Source organism: Gossypium raimondii, chromosome 11, assembly GCF_025698545.1.
Source record: "Gossypium raimondii isolate GPD5lz chromosome 11, ASM2569854v1, whole genome shotgun sequence".
Lineage (NCBI taxonomy): Eukaryota > Viridiplantae > Streptophyta > Magnoliopsida > Malvales > Malvaceae > Gossypium > Gossypium raimondii.
In genome coordinates, this window is record NC_068575.1 from 58478862 (window position 1) to 58494882 (window position 16021).

The 16021-nt window shown below is 33.3% G+C and overlaps 2 protein-coding genes across 2 annotated transcripts; one reads left to right on the top strand and one right to left on the bottom strand.

Annotated features, from left to right (window-relative positions):
* Positions 1-2614: 2614 nt before the first annotated feature.
* LOC105802339 (probable glucan 1,3-alpha-glucosidase) lies at positions 2615-10181 on the top strand. The gene is made up of 6 exons (XM_012633919.2): positions 2615-4317; positions 6904-7177; positions 7255-7390; positions 8875-9085; positions 9191-9397; positions 9683-10181. Exons 1-6 carry the CDS (start codon positions 2746-2748, stop codon positions 10034-10036), a joined length of 2754 nt encoding a protein of 917 aa, XP_012489373.1. The 5' UTR covers positions 2615-2745; the 3' UTR covers positions 10037-10181.
* Positions 10182-11166: 985 nt separating this feature from the next.
* Positions 11167-14913, bottom strand: LOC105802338 (aspartic proteinase Asp1). Its single transcript, XM_012633918.2, has 8 exons — positions 14221-14913; positions 13794-13911; positions 13161-13381; positions 12333-12557; positions 12094-12232; positions 11789-11992; positions 11614-11686; positions 11167-11510 (listed from the first exon to the last, which is right to left on the bottom strand). Exons 1-8 carry the CDS (start codon positions 14406-14408, stop codon positions 11398-11400), a joined length of 1281 nt encoding a protein of 426 aa, XP_012489372.1. The 5' UTR covers positions 14409-14913; the 3' UTR covers positions 11167-11397.
* Positions 14914-16021: the final 1108 nt, after the last annotated feature.

The window sequence follows — 16021 nt, forward strand, 5'->3', positions numbered from 1 at the left end:
AAGAAAATATCAAATTGAGGGCCAAATGAATATTTAAGTCAATTTAAAAATTTATGGCAGTTAAAAAACATATATATTTAGTAGAATTAAGGTATTCTCCATTTTATTTTAAAATTCATAAAATTTAATTTTTTCAAAGTTTATAATTATTTATTTTATTAATATTATCTCCCAACATATTCAAAATATGAAAAAAAAAGCAATAAGAATAGATGAAAATTTTATGATAGAGGCACAAATTAAGAATAGATAGTACGAATTGAATATTAGACGAGATTTTTAATTATGACAACCCTAATCCAATTGGCGACCCGACTACCTGAATATGGCAACCCAACTTGGAAATCCGAACAACTCGCCAGTTCACTAGGTAGCTAATCCACAATTTGCTGTTTCCCTGTTCATCGGTTGGTCAGTTCACCACTCTCCAGTTTTACCTCTCAGCTCATTGTTCCCCAGCTCACCTACTCGCGAGGAGGCCCCTTCAAAGGTACCTCTGGGATTTCATGTCAAACTTTGAGGGATAACATGTCGTTGTGCATGACACTTAGTTATTCCCTAGCATGTCCCATTAGAGAACCGAGGGAAACGATCAGAGAAAAAAGACTTCAAAAAATTCTAAATCAGTTGAAATTAAATTTAAATAGTAAATTTTACTTTGTTTCAAATTAATTATAAATACGCAAAATATTAATATAAAAATGTGTTAATACTTTAAATTCTGAAACAATGGTAGATCAATCTAGGCCCAACTTAAGTTAAGACTCAAAACATTTTAAAGGATTGGGCCGTTGCATAAACCATTCACACCTATAATCCACAAATAAAAAATGTAGAGAGACTTACACATATTATCAGTTGAAATTTTGTGAGATATATTTAGTGTTATTATTTTGAGATTTCCTTTTCTATGAACAATGTTTTTAACAAAATTGGACTTTTATTAAAATATTACATTTTTAATTAATTTTCAAAATAAAACAATTTTGAGATTATTTTTTCAATTATATGTTATTTTTAGAGTTTTTTTTTTACATTGATCTTATTATATCCGCTTTTTATTGATACAATATCTATAACTATGTATATCCCCTTTCTAACATTTAAATAGGAGGATAATACGTTGCAGTGCACTCAAACTCACATCCTCCTACACTGGCAATAATGCTAATGCCAATCAAACTAATACTCAATCGGCAAAAATAAAAAATCATATATTTAAATGCTTTGATATCAATATATTGTAAGCCTATAATCCATTTACGTGTGGTGTCTAATTTTTGTACTATATAGTAATGGACATTTATAATCAGGACATGATAATAATAAATATTCACTTAATCTAATATTATCAAATATATATTTAAATATTTGTTAATAAAATTTATATATTTATAAAAACAAATTATAAGAATAAAATATTGTATAAAAATTTACAAAGTTTTCTTTACTTTTACATAAATTATTAATTAAATTTATAAAAGAAATATAAAACAATTTAGGATAAATCTCAAAATTATACATGAACTTTGATTTAATGTGCAATTGTATATATGAATTTTAAATTGGTGCAATTATACACATGGAACTCTAATTGTGGTTCAAATGTATACTTGAAACTTTAATTTTAATTTAATCATACACATTTAAAGAAATAAATACATCATTTTATTTTTATATTGGATAAATACAATTACTTATGAATATAATATATAAACATAAAATGATGCTATATCAATAATTGTGTTAATAATTTACAAGAATTGGATCAAATCAAAATTTTATTTATAAAATTGCACAAAATCAAAGTTCGTGTATACAATTGCACATTAAATTATAATTCATGTATAATTTTAGAATTTATCCTAATAATTTAATTTACATTTTAATTAATACATACAATTAATTTGTGTATGGTGATAACTATTTGACTATATAATGCATTAATATAAATAATTATGTTTAATAAAATAGAATTAAAATCTTTTGAAGAACAACCTCTTTAAAACAAAATTTAAAATTAAATTATCATTTTTTAAATTAATTACATAAATAAATAACATATTTATAAATTCATAAATTCAAAATTATACAAAATATTTTTTAAAGAAACAATTACACAAAATCTTAAATTGTATTTTTAGTAAGTAATGTGAAGTAAAAAAATTATAAATTAAGAAACATTATAACTTTCTCTATATATAACCTTAAAAACATAAAAATTATTAAAAATAATATAAAATTATTAGTAATAGATTAATATTTGAAAACAAAATCTTTTACTTTTCAATCATATTATTTTTGAAATGTCACGAATTCTATAATATTTTTAAGAAATAAGTATAATATATTTTAATATATATATATATATATATATATATATATAAAATTAGTTAATGTCTAATTTTTCAAATTACTAAATATTAGTCTCATCCATATTTTGTAGGTCTCTTAAGAGAATAAACTGTAAATTTTAAACTGCTTTATACTCAAAGACGAAGATGAAATGCTACATCATTGTTTTATTTTTATACTGTATTTTCATAATTAATTTTCAATAAATATTTGTACTAACTGAATTAATAAAAAAAGTTAGACTGATGAAAATCGAAAATGTTGTAGCTCAATATACTAAAATGAAAAGGTTTAATCCTAAATGAAAGCATTCAATTTAACCTAATATTTGAAGTGTTATCTCCGACGTTATACATAAGTGTCACTCATCCATCCCATGACATTTTTCCCATGAAAATGAAGCAGGTTGCCTTCCTTTTCCTCATTTTTCTCGCTTCCCAAACAGTCCATTCCTGGAAAAAAGACGAGTTCCGAGCCTGCGACCAGACCCCCTTCTGCAAGCGAGCTCGATTTCGCAAACCCGGCGCCTGCACTCTAATCGCCCACGATGTCTCCATCTCCGATGGTGATCTCACTGCCAAGCTCATTCCTAAAGCTCCACACGACCAAGACCAAGATCAGATCAAGCCGTTGACTCTCTCTGTTTCAGTCTACCAGGATGGGATCATGCGGCTCAAGATCGACGAAGATCCCTCGTTGGACCCACCCAAGAAACGGTTCCAAGTCGCCGATGTGGTTGTTTCTGAATTCGAGACCAAAAAACTCTGGTTGCAGAGTGCTTCCGCGGAGAAAATCAACGGCGATGATGGGGGTTTATCTTCCGTGGTGTACTTATCTGACGGATACGAGGCGGTTCTTAGGCACGATCCTTTTGAGGTTTACGTCAGGGAGAAGGCAGGTAACCGACGTGTAGTTTCATTGAATTCACATGGGTTATTTGATTTTGAACAATTGAGAGTGAAGAAAGAGGATGAGGATTGGGAGGAAAGGTTTAGAGGGCACACTGATACTAGGCCTTATGGTCCACAGTCCATTAGTTTCGATGTTTCCTTTTATGGGTCTGATTTTGTGTATGGAATACCGGAACATGCCTCTAGTTTTGCACTTAAACCCACTAGGGGACCTGGAGTTGAGGAATCTGAGCCATTTAGATTGTTTAACTTGGATGTTTTTGAGTATCTTCACGAATCGCCTTTTGGGATATATGGTTCTATCCCCTTCATGGTATCGCATGGGAAATCTGGACAAAGTTCTGGATTTTTCTGGTTGAATGCTGCGGAGATGCAGATTGATGTATTGGCAAAGGGTTGGGATGCTGAAGGTGGAATTCTGATGCCCACAGAGCAGAGTCGGATAGATACGTTTTGGATGAGTGAGGCAGGGATTGTAGATACGTTCTTTTTTGTTGGACCAGGACCAAAGGATGTTGTCAAGCAGTACGTGAGTGTAACAGGTCTGCCAGCAATGCCACAGCTGTTCTCCACGGGGTATCATCAGTGTCGCTGGAATTACCGGGATGAAGAGGATGTAGAGAATGTGGACTCCAAGTTTGATGAGCATGATATTCCATATGATGTTTTGTGGCTTGATATTGAGCATACTGATGGAAAGAGGTATTTCACATGGGATAAGATGCTATTCCCACATCCAGAAGAGATGCAAAGGAAATTGGCTGCCAAAGGTAGGCATATGGTGACAATTGTGGATCCACATATTAAGAGGGATGAGTCATTTCACTTGCACAAGGATGCTTCCCAGAGGGGGTATTATGTAAAGGATGCAACTGGCAAGGATTATGATGGGTGGTGCTGGCCAGGCTCCTCCTCCTACCCAGATATGTTAAATCCCGAGATTAGGTCATGGTGGGCTGAGAAGTTCTCCTATGATAATTATGTCGGTTCAACTCCTTCATTGTACATTTGGAATGACATGAACGAGCCTTCTGTGTTTAATGGACCTGAGGTATGCCACTTTTGTTAATCCTATTACCTATTCATGATGTTGTCCTTTTGTTATCTTCTTATCCCATTTTGCATTATTCTAATGCTTATTCTTCTAAGCTATTATACAATTATATGCTCTAGCGTATTGCTGTCCCACCTATATCAATCAAGAAAAGATAAGAGGGAGAAGAGGAGAATGGATGTAGTTATGATTCAAGGGAAAAATATAGAGATTGCATAAGAAGTAATGGAGAGAAGAGCAAGAGATGAGATGAACACTTAATTAGAAGGTTCTCTTTTATTCAAGTAATAAATAAAATTACACCTTTCTAAGTTGGTATTTTATTGGATTTTCTTATATGATGATCTAAAATTGTATTGTACATAGTTGTGACAAAATTCAGCTCACACTGTTCACTTAATTAATTATGAAGGAACTTAACTGCACAATCTGTCAGCAAATGTTTCTGTATTCAGGATAGTTCATACAATAAATATCCAAAAGTGGGCAATCATTGGTCTGCTAATAAACTCTATGCTACTTAAGTTGGATTGAACTTAATTAACCATTATATATGCCCTTAGACTGAATACAAGTGGACATAGCCACTTAATTAGTTGTGACAAAATTCAGCTCACACTGTTCACTTAATTAATTATGAAGGAACTTAACTGCACAATTTGTCAGCAAATGTTTCTGTATTCAGGATAGTTCATACAATAAATATCCAAAAGTGGGCAATCATTGGTCTGCTAATAAACTCTATGCTACTTAAGTTGGATTGAACTTAATTAACCATTATATATGCCCTTAGACTGAATACAAGTGGACATAGCCACTTAATTAGTTGTGACAAAATTCAGCTCACACTGTTCACTTAATTAATTATGAAGGAACTTAACTGCACAATTTGTCAGCAAATGTTTCTGTATTCAGGATAGTTCATACAATAAATATCCAAAAGTGGGCAATCATTGGTCTGCTAATAAACTCTATGCTACTTAAGTTGGATTGAACTTAATTAACCATTATATATGCCCTTAGACTGAATACAAGTGGACATAGCCACTCAGGTTCGCGCTTTTTATAGGTGGTTGTGGTTAAAATAGTAATGAACTGGTTGTACTTATTTCTTTACCTAAGATGCCTTCTTGCTTTTATTTAGTGCTATGTTACTTGGACTCTTTGTTTTTCTTGAAGTACCTGCATCTGATGCATGGATATGAGGATATGACCTTAAAGGCTTCTCCTAACACACGGAAAAACTTGAAAAAATCTAATCATACCCGTGCCTGATGCATATCCGTATCTGGCACACTCAAGTCTGACATAGATTTAGTGCATTAGACAGAAAAGGAAAAGAGACCTTCCCCTATGGAAAGCAGAGAAGAACATAGTTACAACCTTTTATCGGAGGAAACTTGTTAATCATAAAGAATGCAGATTCTCAGATCTTTGGTTCTTGTTGTGGTTATTGGGAGTATTTTGTTGTATATCCATAATATGCACTTTTCATGCAGCATGGCCATTGGCCTTTTTATCAGGCTATTTTGTTTTAACCTGTTGTTTGGCATGATATATTTATTTACTTGTTTGCATATATAAACTAGATTAAAGTAATAATAAGTGGGCATACTCTCTGTAGATAAATGTACTTAACATGGTACCCAGGTTTTCTAACAAATATTATCTGATTTAGCCTGATAAAAAGGAAAAGAGACCTTCCCCTATGGAAAGCAGAGAAGAACATAGTTACAACCTTTTATCGGAGGAAACTTGTTAATCATAAAGAATGCAGATTCTCAGATCTTTGGTTCTTGTTGTGGTTATTGGGAGTATTTTGTTGTATATCCATAATATGCACTTTTCATGCAGCATGGCCATTGGCCTTTTTATCAGGCTATTTTGTTTTAACCTGTTGTTTGGCATGATATATTTATTTACTTGTTTGCATATATAAACTAGATTAAAGTAATAATAAGTGGGCATACTCTCTGTAGATAAATGTACTTAACATGGTACCCAGGTTTTCTAACAAATATTATCTGATTTAGCCATGATAGTGCTTTAAGTTGGGTGTTTAAGTTTATGGATGTTAGCATGCATGGATGTTATGCAGACACAATTAGTTTGTCCTTATGTTTTGCGTTTCTCTATAATCTTGGTTATAATGTTTTCAATGAAATGGATAAGAATGTAAAGCTTTTATTTGTTTATCTATTTTTTTGTGCTACAATTTTTGTTGTTTAGATAAGTAATGGTTGGCTAGTGATGATAGAAGTTCTTTATTTTCTAAATTAAGCATGAAAAATGTTTTCCTCTATTTGTCCAATGTTTGGAATGTAAAAGCATGTTTATAATCATGCTAGATTTGTTATTAATTAACTTCAAAACCGCTTTTCCATGAAGATGGAGGTGAAGTTATTTCTGAGTATTGTTTATCTACGGTGGCTGCACTTCGAAAACCATGGAAACTCTGTAGAATTTTTTTTTGCAAAAAAGCAGTCATACCTTGTTCTTATATATGGATGTGTGTGTGAACTCGTAAAAATTGCATATTAGCAGGCAAAATAGCACAAATGACTAAACTTTTGCTGTGGTTAGGTGACAATGCCCAGAGATGCTTTACATCTTGGTGGAGTGGAACATCGGGAGTTACATAATGCCTATGGATATTACTTCCACATGGCAACAGCTGAAGGCCTTCTAAAGCGTGGAGATGGTAAGGACAGACCTTTTGTCTTGTCCAGAGCATTCTTTGCTGGAAGTCAAAGGTATGGAGCAGTCTGGACTGGTGATAATTCGGCGGATTGGGATCATCTCAGGGTTTCAGTCCCAATGGTTTTGACGCTTGGTCTTACTGGAATGACATTCTCTGGTATGCATGCCATTTAAATGAAAAAAGTTAAAAACTTTTGCACCTTCTCCCTTTTGATGTTAGATAAACTTTCACAGGGGCTGATGTTGGTGGATTTTTTGGCAATCCTGAGCCTGAGTTATTAGTGCGTTGGTATCAACTTGGTGCTTATTATCCTTTCTTTAGAGGTCATGCTCATCATGACACAAAAAGACGAGAGCCTTGGTTGTTTGGGTATGATATTTTTAACATCCATGTTAATTCTACTCTCTTCATCTTGATGTATTAACATTCACTTTTCATATTTATATAAAATGTCACTAACATGCAAAACTACAACTGCATATTGAGCTCATTTCTTCACCAAAGTTGCAGTAATCTCACTTAGGAACATTCCGCTGTTCTCATTTTCTTCCGCATCTCATTCTGGACATTTTAATGAGTTCCTGAATTGTTTTTATTCAACTTTACTTTTTCACTGTTGGTATGCCTGTCGTTTGAGTCTCCACTGAGAGCATGTGAATTGAATTCTGATCAGCAGCACTACATTGTATTTTGGGGGTATTGATCATTCTGAGCCTCCGTGATTTATGCAACTGCTTTCATTTGTGTTTAAGATTTTCTTGGAGTAAGTGATCTGGTTGATCCCTGAAAAAACCCTTTTAGTAGAAACGGTTTGACTGAAAGTAGTTTTCTGATCTGTTTTGCTTAATGTTATTGAAGTTCAAAATTCTAGTTCTCACACTGATTTATGATGGCTCATTTCCTCAATAAGTAACTTCATTTTACTTATATGAATTTCAAGTTTATTTTCTTTCAAGTTTCAATTCTATGTTTTGGCTGGAAACTACAAAATAGTTTGGATTGTTGAGACATGCATAATTTGAGTCAAAGGTTCTTTGAGGGTGGCTACTTTATCTATATGAAGAGGACATGAACAAAGTGAATTTTGGTCAAGGATTTGACATAGCTGGATGTTTGTTTTTTTTTTTTTTTTGTAATAAAAGATATGGCCATGGATTTGAATAGAAAAATGTTATTTATGAAGGAAAGGTTTCCATGCCGAGCCTCAACTGCTCAATGACTGATTGCAAATCCAGTATTTGTAGCTACTAGTAACTCGAGTTTGCTTTTATGGCATTGCTTCAATGAATTTACTTGATTTATTCTGAGGTTATGCAATGACTTGCACTATAAAAGCCCATATGGAGCCATTGTCAAAAATTATTATGAGGTTCCCATCCTAAAACCGCTTGGTATAGGTGGAAAGTCCCCTTTATTTAAGGACTTGTGATAACCCACTTTTAGTTGATATGGTATTTGTTCTCTCATCACTACTCTCAGTCCCCCCACACATCTAGGGGCAATAAATTATCATGTGGCATGTACTTTAACATATAGGTGGGTTTATTTTAGCACCACATCAATAAGCCTAGCTATCATTCCCTTAGTGCATCACGAAGGTTTAAAATGTGTTAGTATTTAGATTTAATTGCTCGACTGCGACTGAATTTTTGGTTTTCTGTTGCTAATCAGGACTATTTTTTCTTCCTCCTGTGAAGTTGTGGTTGTACTAATTAAAATGTATTTTGGTGTGATGTAATCATGGAAATGTTTATGAAATAAAAAAGTTTGATATTGTTATCATACAATATCTCTACATTTATTATGTATTTACTTTTCCGATCTGCTATGTAACGAGGTTCATGTTATTTCAGCGAACGAAATACCGCACTTATGAGAGATGCCATACGAATTCGTTACACCTTGCTTCCATACTTCTACACATTATTCAGAGAAGCAAATGTTAGTGGTGTTCCTGTTGTACGGCCATTATGGATGGAGTTCCCATCTGATGAAGCAGCTTTCAGCAATGATGAAGCCTTCATGGTTGGGAACAGTCTTTTAGTACAAGGGATCTATACTGCGGTACTGCTCGTAACTGGACCTCTACTGTTTCTTATTTTCTCTGTTGCTTTTCTTATCTTCTTAGCCCTTAAATAATTGGAGTCTCATATATTTTCTTTTATATAGAGGGCTAAACATGTATCAGTATATTTGCCTGGGAAGGAATCGTGGTACGACCTTAGAACAGGAACTGCATATAAGGGAGGAAAGGTCCATAAACTTGAAGTTTCAGAAGAGAGCATTCCTGCTTTCCAAAGAGCTGGCACAATAGTGCCAAGAAAAGACCGGTTACGTAGAAGCTCCACGCAAATGGTGCATGATCCTTACACACTGGTATGTGATGATGCCAATTGGCCCCTTTAATATTCTCTAATATATCTTACTATACTTGGTGTAAAATAGTACCAGATAATTCTTGCAATATGTATTTTCTAGTGGCTGTTTGATGGTTCAATATTGACATGGTTTATGTCTAGCCCCTAAGGCACAGAACAAATCAACTAAAGCACACGAGCACAACTTCTGGTTAGGTGCCTTTGATTAGGCACTTGATTGTGTTTTTGGTAGGCAAAAGGTTATAGAAAGCATGCTTGACTTGAAGTCTCTTGGCGTGTTTAGGTAATAGCTCTGAACAGTTCCCAAGCAGCTGAAGGTGAACTCTATGTTGATGATGGAAAAAGCTATGACTTCAAACATGGGGCATACATCCATCGCCGCTTTGTGTTCTCGAATGGGCATCTAACATCCTCTCCCGTTGGCAACTCTAGGTTTTCGTCTGACTGCATTATCGAGCGGGTTATTCTTCTTGGATTTACCCCTGGGGCTAAAACCGCTCTTGTCGAACCAGGAAATCAGAAGGCTGAAATCGAACTTGGTCCACTTCGGTTCGGGGGACAACATGCTGCTGTTGCTGTAACCATCCGGAAGCCTGGTGTGAGGGTGGCTGAAGATTGGAAGATAAAAATTTTGTAGGATGTCTATTTAGTTCGGTGAAAATGTAATGCCAAGTAAAGCTCTCCTGCTACTTCGTTATTCTCGACTTTTTAGAGTTTATGATGGAGAAAACTGGAAAGCCGTTGACATTTCCTTCGTTCAATTTACTTTCTACTTTTAAGAAGTTATCTCTATCATTCTTAAACGCAAATTTCAAGATTTTATCTCCAGAAACCCTAATTCCAAAATTTTAAGCCCAAGTTTCCTGATGGTCTTTCAAGCTAATTTTCGAGATCCAGATCCTTGTAACAAATTTTATTGAAGAAATGAGTTTGGGAATTTTTTAGGTAGATTGGGAATTAAAATTTTAAAAATTAAATTCACGATTTACAAATTAAAATATTTGAAATTTTATTATTTTGAATTTCAATCAATTTTAAATTTTAAAAACATTGTTTTAGAAATATTATATATATAACATCACACACGCATAATCAATGCAAAATGTTTTTAAAACCATGTTTTTAGATTTGAATTTAAATCACTTTAAAAATTTAAAACAGACATTAACATTATACTAATATACGTTAAAGTGGGCCGATATTTTTTGCGGAAAGTTTTCAAAGTGTCATATGTTGGGTATCTCGTCGGCCCCTCAATAAGTGGTATTATTTTTGGGTTGTGTTAGGGTTTTGTCTTTTGCTTTTGTCAAGAGTTATGTACGATTCATGAGAGATAACTCCTTAAGGGAGCACAATGTACGTGGACGCACGGCCACCCATTAACGAAGTGTTCAATTTGCTATTGTGCTAATAAAAAAAATGTACAATTGATGAAAAATATTAACGCCGTGACTAATCTTTAGTTGCTCAATTTTGAAATTGACAAGATTAAATTACATTAAATTTTTTTATAAAAAATTAATTTGCTCAATATCAAGATTGAGAGAACCAAATAATTCTTTTTACCATTAAATTTATCTCTTATAAAATTGAAATTGAATTTCCTCAAATCCAAATCTATTTTTGTATTGGATATCCAAACAAATAATTTGAATCCAAATTAAGAATTTCTAGAGAGAGTAATCCCATTTCTGATAAATAAATATGATTTGATTTCAAATTTTCTATCATATTTTGGACTAAGATATTTGTATGTACACTAAGATGTTACACTTCATATTACTGCCTTATTTTATTTTTTATGATTATTTGCTCTCAATAATAGACATTTTTTATTGAAATCAGAATACTACACATTCTTTCTTTTGGTTATTATATATATTAAGAAAATAAATTAGACGTATAACCATACAAATATATATACAAAGTAGACACATTCATGGTTTGTGGGTAATCTTCTGCATAACACTACCTAAGATTGAAGGTATCATATGTTGTTCACATATAATAAGCAGATTTGAACCTAGGAAGATGATCACAATTTGCAGGGCTCCATCCTATCACTTGTTTCTCATTGTCATAAACCACCATTCTGTCTTGCATTGATATGTCTGTTCAAATCACCAAACAGAAAAGGAGAAGGTTATATCACTAAGAATAAAAAACCGCAGACCGATTCAATTAAAACAGTAAACTGGAACATTAAGTCTTTACCTCCAATGACATTCAAATTTTGCAGCCCCACTTGTGTTCCATTTAGAATTCCCAAGCAAACATTTCCCTTGTTCTGTCAAAACATTAAGTGTTTCAGTATGAACAACAAAAAGATATAAATAAAACATATACACACACATATGTGTGTGTGTGTGTGTGTATGTTTAGTGCTCACTGATATTATAAGGTAAGCTTCAGGGTGTAATTCAAACTGGGTTTTTCTTCTGCCACTATTTGCAAAGGCCAAAGCCAGTGAGGTCTTGAAGTATTTCTTGGCATCGTGCACACTTCTGAAAGGCTTTCGACCTTTCCAACATAGTGGGAGTGTCTGGTCCTCCGGGGCTTCCTTTAGCGACCGTCCGCTTAGTTCTTTTTTCAACTATACATGTAAGTGTGAACTTGCATGAAAAACATCATTCTTGGATTCTAAGTAACAAAATTAAGACTTGGAAGATATTCTGAAATTGGCCTTGAACTTACCAACAATGTTAATGCTTGATAAGCCTGAGAATTAAGGTAAGTGTAAGAGCTCCCACTGTCAAAAATTACGATGAGATTTTTAATACCGGTAGCTTTCCCACCGAAGTGTAGTTCTGCACTTCCCGGGGAATAGTATTTTCTGCCATGAAAGCCAAGCAGAAGATTTGTTATCAGGTCTTAGAAGCAATCAGTTATAATCAAGTTTTAACCATTGGGAGCGAAGATGAACGCTTAATTACGTAAACTCCTGTGACATTGATGTCCAAGTCACATGTGAAGAATCATAGAGACCATCCCCGAAGAAAAGAAATCCGCCACCTCTTCCGCTTAAACAGTGGCCTACGACATTCCGCACCAAACCCTGGCTCTGAAGTTGTGACACAATGCTAGATTTTCCTCTTCCAAGGCCAAGTATTCCATCCAAGGGATGGTAAGATGTGCCCGGAATTTGATCATAGCCACATCTGCAGACAAGGAAACCGAAAGGCATAATGTTTAAGGATGTATTGAGAGACAACTTATCAGAGGATGAGATCTGCTAGTAGACTTATTCTGCTAAATGCACTGAGAAACAATTAAATGCACCTATTGGAGTAAAAAAGCTTCTTCTTTTTTTCTTTTTTTCTTTTTATACCATGCTTAGAACTACCCATAACTCATCCTGACCCTTAAATAGGGGGATAAACACACTTCAGCATACTCGGACCCACGTCCTCCTGCATTGGCAATAATATCTATGCCAATCGAGCTAATACTCGATCGGCAGTATCAAAAAGCTTCCTTATATGGTAGATGTTATGTAAAAACTAAGGAAGTTGAGAAATAAGGTCTAATGCAGATTCAAACAGATTCATTTTTAATTTCCTGATATGTATCATTGGGATTTCTTCATGACAACACCCTCTCCCTCTCTGCTCCAAATTTCTTTCCCAAATAAGCGCTTGGAAATGATAAATGACCTTTGCTTATATAACATGGGATGGTGCCAGGGGCAGCTTGCAAGATCAATGAACTTGAAAGGAATATTACTACTGATATCGAATATAATTTTTGACAAATGTACAAACCCGAGGGCCAAACGAGGACTGAGTCGAACTCCATTTGTATAGTTTAAAGAAAACACGTCTCGCACAAGGACTCCAAGGGATGAACCACCATCTGCATACTCAACCTCATAGTCACACTGGTCTGGACTTTCACATTTGTAGTCAGGCGGATGCAATGCTGCACATAGCGGATGTCTACAGGCAACTAGGTCATTGCTGGGTTGGTAAAGCGGGTGAGGTGCCTGCAAAGACAGTGATAACAATATTTAATAAGGAAATTCGGAGCTTCTACAACAATCCTGGAAACCAGCAGATTTAACAAGGAAAAAATATAAAACTGATAAGAGTGTGGATGACACAGCATTGAAGCAAGAACCCTATAAGATTAGAATAAGAAATTAGGCTAGAATTTTGTAGTATGTGACATCTGCTGCAAATAATTGGACTAATTAGTCAGTTTGCTGGTTATCTCATCATGAATCCATCAGGACTCGAGGTGATTGAGAATCAGCAAGTTCATATCAATTAAAAGAAAAGCTCCATACATACTACAAACAACAAAGAATTTGGCAGTACTGTCATTAACGATAAGGAAAGTATATATATGTATGCGTACATATATATATTCAAGATATTATATACTAATAATTTCACCTCAATACAATGGACGCATGGAGCGTTGCATTGGAGCCATGTGAGGTCGCTTCCAGTATCAAGATCAAGAAAGTAAGGCTTGGGAGGGTGACCTATATTGATGGTAACATTATAGTACCTACAAACAGAGAACAACAGTGAACTCCATGATTTCATTCACATTTACAGAAATTTGTGAGCATACAAATTTAAAAACTTCGTTCAAGAAATTTAAAAAAGAAAAAAAAAGAACCCAAAAAATAAAGTCAGAGACAGACATAAAATCCCCTATATTCATAGACCCTGTTCCAGATGAACAACATTCAAAGGAAAAGTACACACTTTAATGTATCTATAGATTCCATATTAGATTCCCAATACACATGATTTATAAAAGAACTTTGCAGAAGAGCCTATTTTGACCCAGAAAGTAATTTGCTGAACTTACCCTGTTGGATACACATTTCCATGAATTGGGAACAGGATGGAGGACCCAACTCTATTCATCATCATGGAAGAAGAAGAAGAAGAACCGTTGTAAGCTGACATCATTGCTTTCCTCCATTTCTGATCAGAAGCTGAAGAGAGACTCAAAAACAGTAACAAAAAGAACACATTCACTTGCCCTTTTCTCATTGATCACTGTTTTGAGCTTCCCCTCTTTGAATGACAAATGATTGTGAGGAACTTTCACTTGGGCTATTCGTTATAAAAAAAATGGCAGAAAGAAACGAGACTAAGACTATTAGTTTTATTCTGGTTTCGGCCTTTTTTTTTGTATGTTTATATATAGGGCCTTGAATTGATTAACGAAACATATCTGGTATTTAATGTCGAGAATCTACCAAAGGGTGCTTTTCTTGTAGGTAATATAAACAATGCAGGAGAATTGCTTGGTTCTTGAAATTTCCCATTCAATGGTATTTCCGATTATTAATAAAGAGGTTTTGTTCTTCTGGTGTAGTGTTGCCAATGCCAATAGGTTCTTTGCTTCCTTTCCTCTTAGATGGGGGAGGATTGTTTGCACAGTGGTATGTTCTTTGGAATCATTCTAAACCATGAACACGTTATCTGACCAATATATAAAAATAAATAATTCCTTTAAAAAAAGAAAAGAAAAATGGAAGAAACAAGTCAAACAATGAAACAGCTTTGAGGAATAAAATAAAAGGAGTTAAGGTATAAAGGGTTTATAAAGTAAAGAAAGCATATTTATTCAATTAAAATAATAAATAAAGTAGGGTAATTTCTTGAAACTTCCTTGTAAAGTCTTTTAGAATGAGAAATAGGGCTCTATTTCTGATTGCCAAAATCCTCAGTTTCCTTTCATGTCAGCACTCATTTTATGATATTTAATAATATAAATAATATTTTTGATAATTGGGTAGGAATGGATTGAACTTAAATTAATAATATAAATGCTGTTCTTAGTAGATTAAGAGATTACTGGGAATGATAATATAAATAATTGATTGTATAAGATAATTTAATTCAACCCTAAATTTAATTTATGAGTTTTACTTGCTAGTTGCAACAAAACTCTGGTTTTATTTTGTTATTTTGTTAACATTTTATATTATTTAAAATATAATAATGTAAAATATATTAGTATCAGACCATGTTTAATGAATAATATTGATCAAACGGTTAAAAGGTTTTGTTTATTAAATATTCCCAACTTTTTAAAGACATTTGGCCAAAATAAATAACCATTTAAAGACAACTAACTAGGTCCTTTATGTGTAAAAGAGAACTCTTTTGGGGGACATAAGTGAAAAGGAGACGTTAAAACTTTTAGATTTTAACATTCCCTATAATATGAGTGGGTTTTTTTCCACTTAATATCTGAATTTGGTACTTACATTTAATATTTTTAATGTGATACTTACATTTAATATTTGAATATAATGGTATTAATTTTTAATATTTAATTTAAATTTAAAGATTGATTAATAAAAATCTTAATTGTAATTAATTTTATTAAATTAACCATAAAACATGAAAAATTACAATCATAAAAATAAACCTAAAACTTAAATTAAATTTTAAAAATTAACACTACGATATTTGAATATCAAAATATATACTTTTGCTTAATACATGTACTACATTAGAAAAAAAATATTAAGCTTGAATAAAAATTGACTTATTAAGGCTTTTTATTAAAAAATTAAGAAATTAAGTTGTGGCAGATCTTAAGATTAAGTTTTGAGAGAGCTAGTAAAATTTTCAAAAATTTAAGTAGCCTA

Coding starts and splice junctions, on each gene's coding strand:
- LOC105802338 (XM_012633918.2), bottom strand. CDS start 14,408: ATGAGAAAAGGGCAAGTGAATGTGTTCTTTTTGTTACTGTTTTTGAGT. Junction 13,912..14,220: donor GGAAATGTGTATCCAACAGG/GTAAGTTCAGCA, acceptor CTCTGTTTGTAG/GTACTATAATGTTACCATCA. Junction 11,687..11,788: donor AAGCTTACCTTATAATATCA/GTGAGCACTAAA, acceptor ATGTTTTGACAG/AACAAGGGAAATGTTTGCTT.
- LOC105802339 (XM_012633919.2), top strand. CDS start 2,746: ATGAAAATGAAGCAGGTTGCCTTCCTTTTCCTCATTTTTCTCGCTTCC. Junction 4,318..6,903: donor CTGTGTTTAATGGACCTGAG/GTATGCCACTTT, acceptor TGCTGTGGTTAG/GTGACAATGCCCAGAGATGC. Junction 9,086..9,190: donor TACAAGGGATCTATACTGCG/GTACTGCTCGTA, acceptor TCTTTTATATAG/AGGGCTAAACATGTATCAGT.